General features: G+C 45.8%; 1 protein-coding gene across 4 annotated transcripts in view; it reads right to left on the reverse strand.

Annotated features, from left to right (window-relative positions):
- Positions 1 to 15029, reverse strand: part of celf5a (cugbp, Elav-like family member 5a) — a 243271-nt gene extending 228242 nt beyond the window's left edge. For all 4 annotated transcript variants that reach the window (XM_061240484.1, XM_061240482.1, XM_061240483.1 and 1 more), the window contains exon 1: positions 14672 to 15029. In XM_061240484.1, the coding sequence (XP_061096468.1) occupies positions 14672 to 15029 (358 nt within the window). The remainder of the gene's footprint in view (positions 1 to 14671) is intronic.
- Positions 15030 to 17307: the final 2278 nt, after the last annotated feature.

The raw sequence follows: 17307 nt of genomic DNA on the forward strand, positions 1-17307 counted from the left end.
AAGATCAATTTGGAAAATCGCGTGGCGCTCGGAACGAGCTACGAACGCAGACAAGGGCAGGACTGAAGGCGCGGCGAGGAGTCGTGTCAACCCTTTCGCTGTTCAGCAAACAATTAACGCGACTTCATGGTACCGCGCTGGTACTCCCGGCATCTTTAAACGTCTGCAGCTTTCATCAACCGATCAAACGTCGGGTAGGCCACCGAGGATCTGATGAGCTGCTTGTCTATTGCGGTACCACATCTGATGGTATGAAAAGTATATATAACACATAACACTTTTAGACCGCACTTGCTGGCATGTGTATTTCCGGATAACACCCCATGACATGTATAGTGTATGAGGCACTCATACACTTTACATATAACTCTGTTATAGGCTACAGCTGGTTTCCCTGGGTTACACCTGATGACATGTACAGGGATAGTGTATGAGCCGCGTATGTAAGAGGCTGAAGCTTGTTTCTCAGAGTAACACCTGATGACATGTGTAGTGCATGAGCCACGTATGTAACAGGCTGAAGCTTGTTTCTCAGAGTAACACCTGATGACACGTATAGTACATGAGCCACTCCAGCGTTGGGCTGCAGCTTGTTTCTCAGAGTAACACCTGATGACACGTATAGTGCATGAGCCACATATGTAAGAGGCTGAAGCTTGTTTCTCAGAGTAACACCTGATGACATATAAAGTGCACAAGCCACGTATGTAAGAAGCTGAAGCTTGTTTCTCAGAGTAACACCTGATGACACGTATAGTGCATGAGCCACTCCAGCGTTGGGCTGCAGCTTGTTCTCTCTCTTCTCCTCTGCAAGATGGAAGCAGTCTTTGGGGGGGGGGGGGGCTGACAGGCAGGCGGTGATGTCATGCCAGCAGCTCAGAGATGGCAGCTTAACCTATTTTCAGAAATACCACACATTCTATTTATAGTCCTGCGGAGCGGAGTACGCACATTCCCCCAGTGTACCCAATATACTTTTGCCTCTTTCATTTAACGCCTTTCATTTCATGCATTCGGAGAGGAAAAACGAAAGAACGAGGAAAGGTAGGCAGTGCCCAATGCTCACAATGCGACAAAAAGGCCTTCTTATTATCATTTCCCGTATCGCTGTTATTAGGACGGTGGAGACAATATTAAAATAATAACAATAATATTAATGTTGTTGCATCGTAATCATTAATATTGTTCATATAAATATAATCGGAGAAGGATGATGATTATTGTTTGGGTTATTGTTGCTTTATTTTATGGCCCGTTAATTGCCTAGTGTTTACTGGGTGAGCTACTTGTGTAATTAATTACTCGGTAACTACTTTGATTTCAGTGGTAAGTACTGTGAAACAGTCGGTAAGTACCATATGTAAGTACAATGGTAAGTACGTTTTACAGGCCATTTCATAATACTTGCCTCTGAAATCAAAAGCGTTATCTAACGTGTACCTGTTATTGACACAATGCGAGCTGTAAAATAAAGCTTTATCTTATTTGTTTTTTTTTTCAGGAACAGTCGCAGGTGAGATGAATATGCCAGCTAAAGCTCTCCTTCACTCCTCCGTCTATCCTTTGTTTTCTCCCCTCTTCCTCCCCGGACTGGATCGGGCTTTAAAGCTGTCAGGAAGACGGCGCTAAGCCACCGGCCGCCACTCTCTCAAGTCCTCGGGATTAAAGCAGCCATTTGTGCCTCCGCTTCTGACAACCACTTTATCTCTCTCAGTCTATCTATCCACTGTTCCCGTCCGCGTGTCCGTCCATCACTCTCCCTCCCTCTCACTCTCTCTCTCTCTCTCCGTGTTACACGCGTGTGTACGGCGCTAGAGCGCATCCATCACTCTCTCCCTCTCTCTCTCTCCTTCTCCCTCTCTCTCTCTCCTTCTCTCTCTCCCTCTCTCCTTCTCCCTCTCTCACTCTCCATCTCCCTCTCTCTCTCCCTCTCTCCTTCTCCCTCTCTCTCTCCCTCTCTCCTTCTCCCTCTCTCTCTCTCCCTCTCTCACTCTCCTTCTCCCTCTCTCACTCTCCCTCTCCCTCTCTCCTTCTCCCTCTCTCACTCTCCTTCTCCCTCTCTCTCCCTCTCTCACTCTCCCTCTCCTTCTCCCTCTCTCTCCCTCTCTCACTCTCCCTCTCTCCTTCTCTCTCCCTCTCTCTCTCCCTCTCTCCTTCTCCCTCTCTCTCTCCCTCTCTCACTCTCCTTCTCCCTCTCTCTCCCTCTCTCACTCTCCTTCTCCCTCTCTCTCTCCCTCTCTCCTTCTCCCTCTCTCTCTCTCCCTCTCTCACTCTCCTTCTCCCTCTCTCTCTCTCCTTCTCCCCCTCTCTCTCTCTCTCTCTCCCTCTCTCTCTCCCTCTCTCTCTCTCTCTCTCTCACTCTCCTTCTCCTCTCTCTCCCTCTCTCCTTCTCCTCTCTCTCTCTCTCTCCCTCTCTCTCTCCTTCTCCCTCTCTCTCTCTCTCTCCCTCTCTCCCTCCCTCTCCCTCTCTCTCTCCGTGTTACACGTGTGCGTACGCCGCTGAGAGCACGTCCATCACGGTAAACTCCGTCGGCACGCGATGCTTCATGGACGGCGTTCTTTTTTTTTTGGTACCGCTGCAGCTCCGTGTTTGTTCCGATCTCCCGTAAAATCGGAATTCTCCATGCGCGTCAGAGAAAATGCCCCCACAATTCCTCTCAATCAAAATCAAAATGGGAGCATAGCCGGGAACAATCAAAACGAAGGGAGAATATATTCACGTCAGAGGGCTCTGTGCGTTCTGTGATGAAGCTTCACATCAAGGTGTGCCTCAAGGACCAATCAATTCCGCAGCACAGCGGCTGAAACGTGTTACCTGTGGTCATTCGCCGTCAAAAAACAGAACCCGGGAGTATACCGGCTACCAGGTGTTTCAAAACATAGCTTGAGCTGGTCAAACCATGTTGTAGATGGAGCTGGTCAACCAGCCACCAGCTGTTTCAAAACATGGCATGAGCTGCCTTTCTCAGCAGGGGGTTCTGTTTCTGTTTAGGCAGACACTGAGGCCCAGAAGGCCCTTCAATGGGCCAAAATCAAAAGAAGGAAACATAACAGGTACTGTGTGTTATTGTGTTCCCAGCTGGCACAAAGGAAGCTTTATCGCATGAGTTGTCCAGAACCGTTTCAAACTAGGACGGGATTATAACAAAACAGTGCACTGCAGTCCCTACACTGCCACTGTTATTCTGTGTTCTCTCTCCAACTAAATCTGCCTGACCAAGCTCACACACAGCATTAAGTGTGATGCACTGTCTCCCTCTCTATCTATGTATCTCTCTCCCCCTCATCTCACTCTCTTTCTCTCCCACCCCCTCATCTCTCTCTCTCACCCCCTCTTTCTCTCTCTCCCTCTCCCCCCCTTTCCCTCTCTCTCCCCCCTTTCTCTCTCTCTCCCCCTTTCTCTTTCTCTCTCTTGCTCTCTCTCCCCCTCTCTCCCCTCTCTCTCACTCTCTTTCTCTCTCACCCCCTCTCTCTCTTACCCCTTTCTCTCTTTCTCTCTCCCTCTCCCTCTTTCTGTCTATTTCTCTCTCCCCTCTTTCTCTCACTCCCACCCCCTTTCTCTCTCTTTCTCTCTCTCCCCCTCTCTTTCTCTCTCCCACTCCCTCTTTCTCGCTCTCTCTCGTCCACCCCTTTCTCGCTCTCTCACCCCCTTTCTCTCTCGCTCCCATCCCCTCATCTCTCTCCCTCTTTTTATCTCTCTCTCCCTCTCTCTCACCCCCTCTTTCTCTCTCACATCCCTTCTTGGTGGGGGCGGGGTGTCCTTTTCAATTTGTTGCCTGAAACAACACAACATGTGTTCCTACATTGTTTTGTTTTTTGCGGGTCTGCAGGTGGGGGTGTTTTCGTACACCAGGGATTTTTATTTTGGTACCAAAAGTACTCTGTTAAACATGAGCATGAGGTCTGTTTTTAAATGTTTTTTTGGGCTGCAAGCTAAACAGAGTATGTGACTCATGAGGAGGATTCAAAACAGGGGGTCTATGAATTTAGTGAACATGTTGGGTGTATCTGTGAGACTGAGGATTGAGTATGCATGCCACAAACTGAACAACAGTTTGAGGTTTTGGAGAACATGGTATATTGGGGGTGCTGTTTGTGTGGCTGTGAGACCACATTGCAGCGGTGTGTGTGTGTGTGTGAGTGTGTGTGTGTGTGTGTGGGGCGGAATTGGAGGAGTTGGTTTTGATGATTTGTGACATGGTTTTGTTTTTGGTTTGATAGTGTGTGCATTGTTTTTCATTTTGGTTAGTTTTTATTTATATTTATGTTTTAGTGTAGTGAACTGACTATGATGTTTTAATAAAGCCCCCCCATCATGAGCCAAGAATAAGCATCTTGCACTCTCTCCCTCTCTCTCCCTGCATTGCTCCCTGTCTCTCACCCTTTATCTCTCTCCCTCTCTCCCTCCCACTCTCTCTCCTTCTCTCCCTTTCCCTCTCACCCCTCTCCCTCTCTCCATCTCCCTCTCTCCCCTCCGCCTCTCTCTCTCCCACTCCCCCTCCCTCTCTCCATCTCCCTCTCTCCATCTCTCTCACTCCCTCACTCCCTCTCTCCCTCTCTCCCTCCCTCCCTCTCCCTCTCTCCCACTCCCCCTCCCCCTCTCTCTCCCTCTCCCTCTCCCCCTCTCTCTCTCTCCATCTCCCTCTCTCCATCTCTCCCACTCCCTCTCTCCCTCTCTCCCACTCCCCCTCTCTCTCCCTCTCCCACTCCCCCTCTCTCCCTCTCTCCCTCCCTCCCTCTCCCTCCCTCCACTAAATTACAGGTGTTCATGAGAAGCCGTTTCCGTGACAGCTGCTGCAGCCTCAGAATGATGCTCAGGTACTGACTGCATGGCCTCCCGATCCCGTCCTGGATTAAGGAAGTGTTCAGCGCCAGAGATTCCCTGAATAAATATCAGGCATCACTCACCACTCGGGAAACAGTATCCCGACTTTAAATCCCTCACGCTAAACAGCACGAGCAAAAGCCATTTCCAGAAACCGGGCGCGTTTCCGACAAAGGCGGAGTCTAATTTTCTGCACGCGTGCTAGAACGTGCGTAAGGGGAAGGCAGTGTGAATGACTCCCGCCAGTTATGGTTCAGTGATGTACGATCGTTGCCCCCAGCGATTTGGACAGTCAACGTTTAGGTCATGCTAGAAGGACGGACGATTTGATGTCGTCGTTATCATCGTCGCTCCCCGTCGTCAAACTTTGACCCCATCGCTGGCTCAATTGCCATGACAACCTCATTACAGAACGTTCTCGTCTGTAATTATGTTCAGTGAGGTGTCGTCGACTGGCTTCCACGTCTTCAGCTCGCAATGACTCCCCTTCGGAGACGCGTCAGATCGCGTACCGCCGGACTAACGCGTCTTAAAGGCCTCTTCCTACGTCTACTGTCCCTCGGGAAGTACGAAAGGAAAACCCTAACAATGCAGGTCGGAAATGTTTCCTTAGTAGAACCACAGACGAGGAGGCAGGCACCGTGCAAATCCACAGATGAAGAGGAACACTCACACCACCCCAAGTGAGCTCCAATCACTGAGGCAGCATGGCAGACAAAGATCAGATGAGACTGGATCACACTGATGCTCTGATCTTACCCTGATTACGCCAATACTCTGATTACTGAAACGGTAGTGTAAACGCCTTCACCTGAATATCTTTACCGTCTTCCGATCATAATCGGCTTATTCAATATCAGATTAACTCACACCGATTTTTGCTCAGTCTTTAGATTTTTTTGCCAAGATGTCTCACTCTGATTTCTTTCAGCTGCTTTCAAACGGTGAACATCAGGCAGATTGAAGGTTGAAGATCCCGGATGAAAACAGTCATGGCCACTGTGTACACCATTTCCACTGACCATACGCTGATTATTTTAAAAAAATCATGAAAGCAAGCACAGCTATTGGAATACTGATACTACCTATAACCCTGTGTACCAACACATCTAAACTCTAGCAAATAGTGATTACTCACAGCAATCAGGCTATTGGTGGGCATGCAAATGTAGCCTCTCGTCACACTAGCATAAACTGATTACTCTGAATAATCAGGGTATTGGTGAGCGTGTAAATACCGCCCCTGACTGCGCGGTGAGGGCTGTCACAGCGGAGTGACCTCACTGCAGGCCGTTCACGGGAAACCCATGCTTTGCAGATGCGACTCAAACAGCCGTCGTCGTGAGAGCGGGATTCGGGGGGGAAGATTGATTGTTTTTCCCCGTTGATGAACACGGCATCGGAAGAACAGTGATGACAGCGCGCTGCATAGTCCAGCAGCCGGCTCTTCCCTTTTTCACATTATCAAGGCCTTCTCCGATGCGATATTACTAAAAGACCACTCAATTACAGTCTCCGGAGGTGGCACGAATGCACTACGGTAAAGCGCGGTAATAGGTGTTGCCTGGTGCATTAATCAGTCCTCTGAACGGAGACGCAGGAATGCTGCAAGCTGGGAAGGTTTTTTCGGTTAAATCTTTGGTTTGTTTGGAATGTCTTTGTTTTTTCAGAATACTAAGTCAGTGTTCTAGAACTGCATTGCATTCAATTACCGGTAGTGATACATCAGCATTAGAATGTTCAGATCAAATGCTGATGAAACAATCACTACTGTGATGTGGACAGAAAATTCTAATAGCATATTTGTGATGTCACACCTTTAAGGTGTGAGGCCACAAATATGAGATTAGAATCTCCTTAACTGAACATTCTAATGTTGATGTCACAATCACTACTAGTAATTGATAGCAGCGGTGTTCTAGAACACTGACTTAGAATACTGAAAAAATGACTCTTCGAAGGGTTAAGCAGCGAAAACTATTCATTAAAAAAAGAGCCCCCCTACAGCAGCGTAGGCACAGGGTGGATCAGGCGTGAGCTCAGGCTAAAGTCAAGGTCCTCGGCTCCTGTCAGATCCTGTTGCGAGCGCTGCATCGTTTATGATAAGAAGCCGTTTGCTCATTACCAGGTTCGCAGACATTTCGGTGATGCCTGAATGGAGGTTTATGATTGCATTAATGGGCTCTGGTTTCTCTCCTCACTGGCCTGGTCCAAGCCAACATCATTTTTCATAATAATAAATAGGACGGGGCGTACTGAGGCGGGGAGGGGGAGGAGTGGGGGGGGGCGGGGTGGGGGGGTTCCATGCACTCTTCCGACAGAACCCATCTCTTTCGGAGGGGATGGGCGGGGGGGGGCGAGGGGGCATTAGCGAAAGTTTAATCAAATCAAATTAACAATCTGCTGCTGGCCAGAGACGGATGATTAATGGGCGCATGGTTGGAGGAGAGGGTGCCTCCGAGTCTGACAGTCATGCACGCTGCACTGGGGTGTTAGCGCTGAGGACATGCTAGCATGCTGCACTGGAGCATCTCTGTGTTAGCACTGAGGACACGTTAGCATGATGCACTCAAGCATCTCTGTGTTAGCACTGAGGACACGTTAGCATGTTGCACTGGAGCATCTCTGTGTTAGTGCTGAGGACACACTAGCATTCTGCCCTGGGGCATCTCTGTGTTAGCGCTGAGGACACGTTAGCATGATGCACTTGAGCATCTCTGTGTTAGCACTGAGGACACGTTAGCATGCTGCACTGGGGGGTCTCTGTGTTAGCGCTGAGGACATGCTAGCATGCTGCACTGGGGCATCTCTGTGTTAGCGCTGAGGACACGCTAGCACGCTGCACTGGGGCGTCTCTGTGTTAACGCTGAGGACATGCTAGCATGCTGCACTGGGGCGTCTCTGTGTTAGCGCTGAGGACACGTTAGCATGCTGCACTGGAGCATGTCTGTGTTAGCGCTGAGGACACGTTAGCATGCTGCACTCGAGCATCTCTGTGTTAGCACTGAGGACAAGTTAGCATGCTGCACTGTGGCATCTCTGTGTTAGCACTGAGGACACGCTAGCATCATTAGCACACACACTGCCCATGGTCAGGGTAGTCCGCACACCAATGCAACAGCTCAAACAGAAGAAACTACACTCTGCAAAAGGAACCCTGTGATTTCATAGAAGAACCTTATCTAGTTCAAGGATTCTTTGTCGGGCAAAACGGTTCTTTGTCTGGAAGCTTTCACACTTCACATCTATGATATACGGTTCCATAAATAACTAAAAAGGGTTCCTCTATGGAGACAATTGAAAGAAGAAAGTGTAGTCCAGCGAGAGTAGTCTGTCGCCTAGTGGCTAAGGTGCTTGACTAGGACCTGGAAGGTTGGTGGTTCAAACCCCACGGTAGACACAGTAACATCTGTGCAGCTGCTGGACCCTTGAGCAAGGTCCTTGAGCAAACCCCACACTGCTCCAGGAGGGATTGGCTCGTGCTTCGCCTAATCAATATAAGTCACTTTGGATAAAAGGGCAGCTAAATAACTGCAATGTAAAGAGCATAATCTAGTCAGAAAGAGTATAAACTATGAAAGAATAAGACCGGCAAACTCGATACAATTCACAAAAAAGTTCTAATCCAACAACAGTGTTGCCGTTTCGGCCTGCGTCGGCGACCGTCAGGGTACGAAACCTGTTCGCATTTTCACCCCGCGACTCTCGCCCGTACCGCCGTCGGTGTGATCCAACGCAGCGCAACAGCTCGCTTAAAAAACCGCCGCTCCTCCTCGCCCGACCACGAGGCGTATTTCAGAAGGAATCCGTCGGGCAGAATCGTTACTGCCGCACAGAACCGGCCGCCGCGTTTATCAACTCGTCTCCTCGGCTGCAATCTGAGGGCTCCGCACACCGGCTACTGTACGGCCTCCATTTTAGAGCCCTAACTGCAGTTGACAAAAAGGGAATGACTTTACTGGTGTTGGCAGAGCTATGCTCTCAGCTCCCTCACCTGAAAAACATCCTCTAGGAAATAGACGTCATGTTCCCCGGCCCTCCTGACGGACAGGGATATAGATTCGACGTGACTACGGCTGCCCTGGAACCTAATGTAATTCAGAATTGATCTGGGCTGGAAACACTTTAGCAGGCCCCGGTTCTAATCTGGGAGGTCTGAAGGGGAGGGAGGGGGGGGGGGGGACGGTACGTGGTGAATACGACTCTTTTCGGTGACTCACTGTTCTAGGCAGGGGCGTAACCAGGATCTGGCTGAGAAAGGTGGGGTTGGGTTGGGTGATGTTGGGTTGGGTTGGGTTGGGTTGGGTGATGTTGGGTGAGGTGGGGTTGGGTTGGGTGATGTTGGGTTGGGTTGGGTGATGGTAGCTTAGGTTGGGTGAGGTGGGGTTGGGTTGGGTGATATTTGGTGTGGGGTTAGGCTGAGGTAGGCCTTTAATTTATTAATTTAACTGAGGATGCATTTTATGGTGGACAAACTGTACATCCACCTCTAGATTAGAGTAATATTTGAGGAAATATTAAAGACCATTCCCCTCCTACTGTACATGAATTACTGTTCTGACTGAAATGAAATATGACAGGCTTTGTAAATTACATGAAATAAAACCAAAGGACATGACCTCGGTATCCTCAATGATACTAACGGCTCTGGTGCCCGTTGTGGCCAACACGAAACACTCAACTTATCCCCCTTAAATTTCATTACTGTACACCTGAGCTGGACAACCCTGTTCCTGGAGATCTACCGTCCAGTAGGTTTTTCATTACAACACTAACTTGACACACCTGATTCTACAAATTAGCCACTCAACAATAACTCTAGCTGTTGAGTGAGGAGTGTTTTGTTATTTATGGAATAGGGTTAATCAGCCCTGCTGTGCACCCACAGTGTAGGCTAAGGCTGCACAGTCCTACTCTGTACGGTAAGCTCTCCATCCAAACCCAATGATATCACACAGACCATCTATCAAAAATGTGAATAAATATTTCATTACATTATTCCAGTGATTTACTGTGCACTGGCCTGGCGGGGGTCTACGGGCAGATCTGTCGTCCGTTGGCGAGTGCATTAACACAGTGATCAGTCAGCTCTCTGGCTTATTACTGAGGAGTGGAGGAGACAGGTGGTGGAGAGCAGGAGTGAGCTTTCTGGGGTCTACTGTGCTGAATCACTCCCAGCACCGCTCTAGCATTGAGCGCTCTGTGTGTGTGTGTGTGTGTGTGTGTGTGTGTGTGTGTGTGTGTGTGCATATGTGTGTGTGTGTGTGTGCATATGTGTGCGCATGTGTGTATGTGTGTGCATGTGTGTGTGTCTGTGTGTCTGTGCATGCATGTGCATGTGTGCATTTGACAGTAGCTCCTAACCTTCCTCTCCATACTGTATGTATGGGTGTGCACAGGTGTGTGTGTGTGTGTGCATTTGACAATAGCTCCTTTTTCCCTCACAAGCTGTGTGTGTGTGTGTGTGTGTGTGTGTGTTAACAGTCCCCTCTCCTCCCTCTCCTTTCCTATCCAGGGAAATTCACCAGCATCTCCCCAGACTGCATATTTGCATTCATAGACGTCTGTCTGCTAATTTAGATGGAGAGGCTGTTCAACAATTAGCCCCATGCCAGAGTATCCATGCCCGTCTCCTGAAACGCGCGTGGCTACGAATGCTTAAGCTATTCCACAGCGTACCTGGCAGTGCACGGACCTTTAATATTAAATATCATTTCACTTTTAATTTGTCTGTAGCTGTGGGTGAATTTACCTACATCATGTAAAACAGTCCAAACGTGCGTCACTTTCACTCTCTCCAGATGCGGAAAGACAGTGAATGAATTAGCGCTCCGGCGAGATTAGACTACGAAGAGCAACAACAAAAGAAAATAGTATGCTAAAAAGCATTGTAACTGGAAAATTACAAAACGTAAATGATATACCCTAATAACAAGCAAAACCCACTGTATATCATGAAGAGAGGCCGAACTGCAGGCAACTTAAGATGTTTTACATTAGATCAGCTAAATCCAAACACCAATGAGCTGAAATAATTGGAAGGTCAATATAATAAGCGGTATAAATGTATGAATAATTTGGGCAAGAAATGAGAGAGCGCTTGTTGGGTTTTTAATGGGATAGGGCGGTCTGTGTGGGAAGGAAACCAGTTGACATGCAGAGAGAGCGAGAGAGAGAGAGACAACTCCGACAATGCTGGTTTGCTAATCCTCCAGCCGAGTTATGATGGCAATTCATTACTAAGCTCATTCCATGTTTTCCCCCAGGGGATTAGCAGAAAACTCAGACGCGAGGACGAGAAAAACAGAAGCAAATTAACGTGAATGTAAGGTAAATTAAAACATGAGCCCAATATATCGTGTTGCTCTGCCTCAATCTGCACAGCTGTGAAAAAAAAAATCCTTGTTTTTATATATTAGTGATGTCACACGACTCTACGAAGAGACTACCACTGTGTTGCAGAACATTGCGGTCATCCTATTGCAGTGCAATCTCAGGGTGAAAAGAGAGAGCGGAATTATACTTTCATCTGATTTCACAGATCCTGTTTGTGACAGGTTCCTCTTTTTACGTCCAATGAGTATCGAGTCAGCTTTGATACATGCTTGACTTTGTTCAAGATTTAAATTGCAGTCTGTAACTACCCAATACAACATATACAATTGTAGAGCTTTCAAGCACAGGAACATTATTATGATTATTAATATGATTATTATTATTATTATTATTATTATTATTATTATTATTATTATTATTATTTGGGATCATCATCATTGTCACCAATATGTGGGCCTATCCTGGGAGAATCTCTGAATTTCTTATGTGCAGCATTTATCATCTGATGAATTGCATAATAATGGAAATTAAATGTGTTCGTGGCAGTTGCTAAGCTGCACTTGCAAGGGCCTTCCACACATTCACTCAATTACCCAACTCGAGGTGTAGCTCCCCCACGGTAACTGCAATACCTTCATTTTACCACTAGATGGGGGGAAATGCTGTAATCAAATCAAGGGATCTGAGAAGGTAAGTTGCAGCCTGTGAGCTTTTGTAATTACATAAAAAATGATAGTAGTCGTAATGCTTACATAAAATATCCTTTGAGGCTAAACACGGTCTGTAGCCTTCTACCATTATTTGTCACATAGAGTGGAACAATTATGTATTTTCACAAAGTATGTGTGATATTTAGTCACATGGATATGCCAGTGGGAGTGTTACAATTGGAAAATGTAATTTGTGCTTTTGGTCTGGAAACAGAGTGGTTTAAAATTGCAGGGGTTACTTCAGTAACAAAATAATATGAATAACAATATCAAAATATCAACAATTTATGTGTAGGTATAGAAATAGGAGCCATTTGCATCACTGTAATTTATTTAATTGAGTTATACCGGTTCATACATTTTCAGCACCGGTATATTAACTTTTGATTATAAATTCTTAAAACAAGTGGGGCAGTCTGTAGCCTAGTGGCTAAGTTACATGACCGACCTTAACCTTGCATTGATCTAGGGGGATTGTCTGCATAGCCTAATCAACTGTAATTCGCTTTGGATAAAAGTTAGCAAAATAATACATCATTTTTAATAATTATTTATTGTATATCTGACGGTTTTAATGTCAAGAGTCAGCCTACGACTGTGATGTCGAAATACATTATCACGACAACATTATTGTGATAAGAATGTGAAATATATGTTCTTTCCCGATCGGTCCTACCTATAAAAGGGAGGGTAATTCCTACACGGTTCACCAGAGATGGGTGTGAAATTAAAGCTGACAGTCTGTACTTTCATTTCAAGTCCAATGTCCTGGAGTACAGCAAGCCAAAACAACAAAATTGTGCCGCTGTCCAAATACTTACGGACTGCACTATATCAAGGACTGTGAGATAGCTATCGTACAGAAAGGAAAAGCATGACTGTGTGTGTAAAGTTAAGAACACATTTGCCATTGTTTTGGTTGATCCGTTCACGGTAATGTTTAAACAAAAGAGGAGACCACTTCTTTGCCTCTGCTTGCTGCGTTCCTGTGAAATCAACAGCTTCCACTCAAAAGAGCGCCTTCCTGCTCCTCACTTGTGAGCAGACACGCGCCAAGGATAGAAAAGGAACGACGTGTTCTCATCGCTGTATCGACGTTATCGCCAAATCTCAATTTTTCCCGAAGCAAACATCCATCGCTAAACAATTTCCGCTTTGTAGACTATTTATTAAATCACCAGCTTCGTGAATGCATTATTATAATAATAATAATAATAATAATAATAATAATAATAATAATAATAATAATTAATTATTATTATTATTATTATTATTATTATTATTATTATTACGTTTAAATAGGCTCATTACTATGGTTGATATATTCTATGACTGTGAAATTTGCGTGTGGGTAAGATATGCTATTATTATGCATGCACTCAGAGATGATATATTTTTATTTATTTATTATTGTTGCTTTTAGATGTATTGCGAATCATTGCACAATTCATCAGCTGGTCTGGGAGATTTTGTATGAACATTGTATGAATGGTTTCATGTCTAACAAAAATAGCATACCCATTAGCATTTAAATGTTCCGGGTTCCAGTGTGGTATGTTACATATTAACTTCAGTCCTTCCGTCCAAATAATTGATTTTATAAAGGCTTTTTCCATTTTACATGAAATAAATATTTTTGTTTCCTTTTTGACAAATGCGAGGGTGCTGTTGTCCATGTAGCCAATATTATTACGAACAATACATATACACATACTAACTGCATGTAGAGCTCCGTTTAAATGGCGTCTGTGTGTGTGAGAGACTGGTCTGGACATCATCTTGTCCGTGCTTTATCATCTTTTATTTTTGTTACCGTCTACCATTGCAAGCCCTCCCCTCGCGCGTAGTTTACAGCATCTGAGCATTGACTTGGACCAGAGAGATGTAGCTACAGTACCTACGTTTTTATCTGCATATGACTCAAAACAGAAATCTTCCGTCCGTAGCAGATTTTCCTCACCGAAATGTGCGTTTTTATGTTGTTGCTTGCCAGTGCTTAAACTGCACATGGCGGGGTGTTTAAGAAAGCACACGGATAAATAAATGATGCTCCCCCCACCCCCACCCCCCCCGCCACCACGAATGGGACGAGTAGGGGGAGGCTCTTTAAAAATGCATCTCTCTTAAACATCTCTGCCCCAATTCTGAGAGCGCCTAATAATAATAGGCTACAATTCGGTGGTAAGGGAACAAGTTGGACAGGCTGGATACATTTTGAATACACCATCACTACACCTGGAAATATCTCAGATATTCTTTAAAATATCGAAAATATGTAGGCTATGCAACGCACCCTAAAAACGTTTAGCCTACCAAATCACAATTCTATGCGTACTTGACAAATCATGGTCAGATTAAATAGGAATATCCAATGCGTAGCAGCATTGTTTTAAAGGCAAGCTACCTGTTATCGTTCTCGAAGAGGAACGGCACTACTGTTTTCGTGTATCTTAGAGATGTAACGTTGCTGGCTCACTAGCCACATGAAAAAAAAGGACCACCAATCTGCTTCGCGATGCTTTCTACATGCACAGTTAAGATACGATAAAAAGCACGATATGCCCCAACTCGTATCACTTACTCGTTCCACAGAATAAATACTCGTTTCAAATGAATTCGTAGACTTCAAGCAAAGAAACGCATAACCGCGAACATTTGATATTTACAGCCGCACGCACTTAAACGCAGCTGCCTGGCGATGTATGACATCTCGCATAAACACAGCCAGCTAACCATTGTAACTGATTATATATATAGGCCTATAGCCAGCTATATAGTTTGCGGGACATACACCATTTACCTTTGTGCATCCCGGTGTATCGGTCCTTCAGAACTGTCAATTCGTGGATTTTCCCAAACTGTTCGAATAGAGGTTTCAGGTCTTTTTCCTCTAGGTTCCGCGGTATCTGCCCGATAAACAGCTTTATGGCATCTTGGTCTTTCATGTTGCCGCTGTCCGGATGAATGGAAATGGATTCTGACCCGTTCATGGGTTTTGGAAATGTGATCTGAGAGTACTGGTGCTGGTGCGGAATCAGTAGTAGTGGATGTTGGGTTGGTGATGCCCCCGGTCCAGTGAAAACCAGGCTGGTGTGAACGGGATGGGGCTGCTCTGGCTGTTGCTGTCGTCTTGTTTCAGTCTGAGTGAATCTGGCCATTCTGAGCTGGGAGCAGACTGGATAATAATGACAACACACACACACGCGCGGCGCACACACACACTGAGAGAGAGCAGGCACTCAGCTGGAAACCCAGGCTCGCTGTCTATCCGACACACAACACACTCGCACACACATAGTACAAGAAAAGGGGAGGGCGAGAGGGGGGAGAGCGGCCCAGCCTGTGTGCCATTAGCCGCTCTTGTGCGACACCCACAGGAGAAAATGGGCCATTGCAACCACTGCTGCCTGAAAACCTAGTCCCCGACATTGGCGGACTACTTTGCCACAAAGCGGCTCAGTCCTTACGCTGAGCTCCTTCATGGCAGAGTAGCCGTCGAATCAACATTACCAAAAATAATTCGGATCGGGGAAGCAGCTCTCCCAGACAGTCCATGACAGATTGGAACAGATTTTGTTTGGTGGAGTGCGCAAAATGTCTTCGAACAATAAAGCAGGAGAATACGGTACAGTACAAATCAATAAAGAAAATTGGTTCACCCCGTACAGTGCATGGACATGGTAATGCGAGAAAAATGACTGTAATAAACAAGCTAGATGGTAATCTTAGCCTGGATTCCAAATAGTTTCAATTCCGTTGTATCCTTATGGGATTTAGAAGTATATTAAATTTGTATTTGGGAATATTAAAGCATTTGTTTATGTCCACGGTGAAACCCCAATCATTAAATTATTGCTTCAGTATGAAAAACACTGCACAGTGCCTGCAAACAAACACACACACAGACATGCTCACACATGCATTTATGCTCACGTACACTTTCTCTCTCACACACACACACACACACACACACACACACACACACCCAACACCAGAGCTGCAATGTAGTCTAAATTCCACACTGCAGTGGCTAGGCGACCTACTACTGCTTAATACCAGTCACATAGTGTTCATATACTACAGTGCAAGGCTCTGTATCTGTTAGCAATAAGGTAAAATCACTTTTGTATGATTTATGAAGCTTTGCTTGCCCTGTCCCCACTGTAGGTTGTAACCCATGCCCTCGTATACACTGGTATAGGCAGTATATCTTAAGTCCTGTGAGGTACTTTATGTGTAGGACTAGAGCACTTCATCCTTGCATTCATATCCATGGCTCTTTGCAACACAGCACCCTTCTCCCCTCCACCCGGGATAAAAAAAGTTTTTGTCATTTTTTTCCACCTTTCCTTTCAACATTTTAGCAGTTACTCACATTCTACATTGCTCCTTAGTTACCTTTGTTCGGTGCATGTCATGTGCTTCTCCCTTAGTTCAGGGGCCACCTGCAGCCAAGTGGCTAACGTGCTTGACTTGGACCTGGAAAGTTTGTGGTTCAAGCCCCAGCATAGCCACGATAAGCCCTTGAGTAAGACCCTTAACCATGCATTGCTCCAGGTTGAGTTTGGCCCCTGCTTAGTCGAATCAACTGTAAGTCACTTTGGATAAAAGCATCAGCTAAATAACACATTATTATTATTATTTTATTTTATTTTAATATTATTATTACAGTTTGATATTTCTTCTCAGTTTTGTATTCACTCAGTTGAAAATTCCTGTGACTCAGTATTTGTGGATGAACTCTCGGTCAGTGTCAAGGCTGGCTGTTAATTAGTCATTCAGGACAGCTGTTGCGCATTCTTGTCCAATCAGGGTGTGACGACACCCTTCCTGTTGGGGCCGTCACACATTCACACAAATGACAGCAGGTCTAATTGAAGACACTGGCCGTCCAGGAACCTTGGCTAATTCTGTCATTTTAGAAGCAAGGCACAGACAGTTACAGGGCGAGGTGATGATTGAGTGCAGACCGAGCAGTTCTTCCACAATACAAAAACTCCAGTAAAGATTAAAAAGATTCAATAACTGACAGAACCTCATTTCAACCTTCCTCAACTCCCAACCCTCGCTCTTTCAACCTGTGACCTAATCATCCCCTGATTCAATTGGCAATAATATTCTCCTCTCCCTCTCCACCTCAGCTGGTGTGTGGCGAGTGTTCTGATGCAAAATGGCTGCCAGGTGCTACACATTGGTGGTGGTTGAGGCAAGTTTCCCCCTCATCACTTTAAGCACTTTGAGTGTCTAAAAAAGCACTATATAAATGTAATGATCTATCTATCTGCCTGAGGTGTTCCATCTGAGAGTCTGAGATTGAGGATGCCCTCTCACTCATGTTGTGTACACCCGGACCAGATGTGAACCACAGAGTTGATACAACTACATTTATATCAATTTTCTTCAGTACATCTTCAGGAAGCAAAGAGTCAGTGAGCT

The sequence above is a fragment of the Conger conger genome, chromosome 4 (assembly GCF_963514075.1).
Source record: "Conger conger chromosome 4, fConCon1.1, whole genome shotgun sequence".
Lineage (NCBI taxonomy): Eukaryota > Metazoa > Chordata > Actinopteri > Anguilliformes > Congridae > Conger > Conger conger.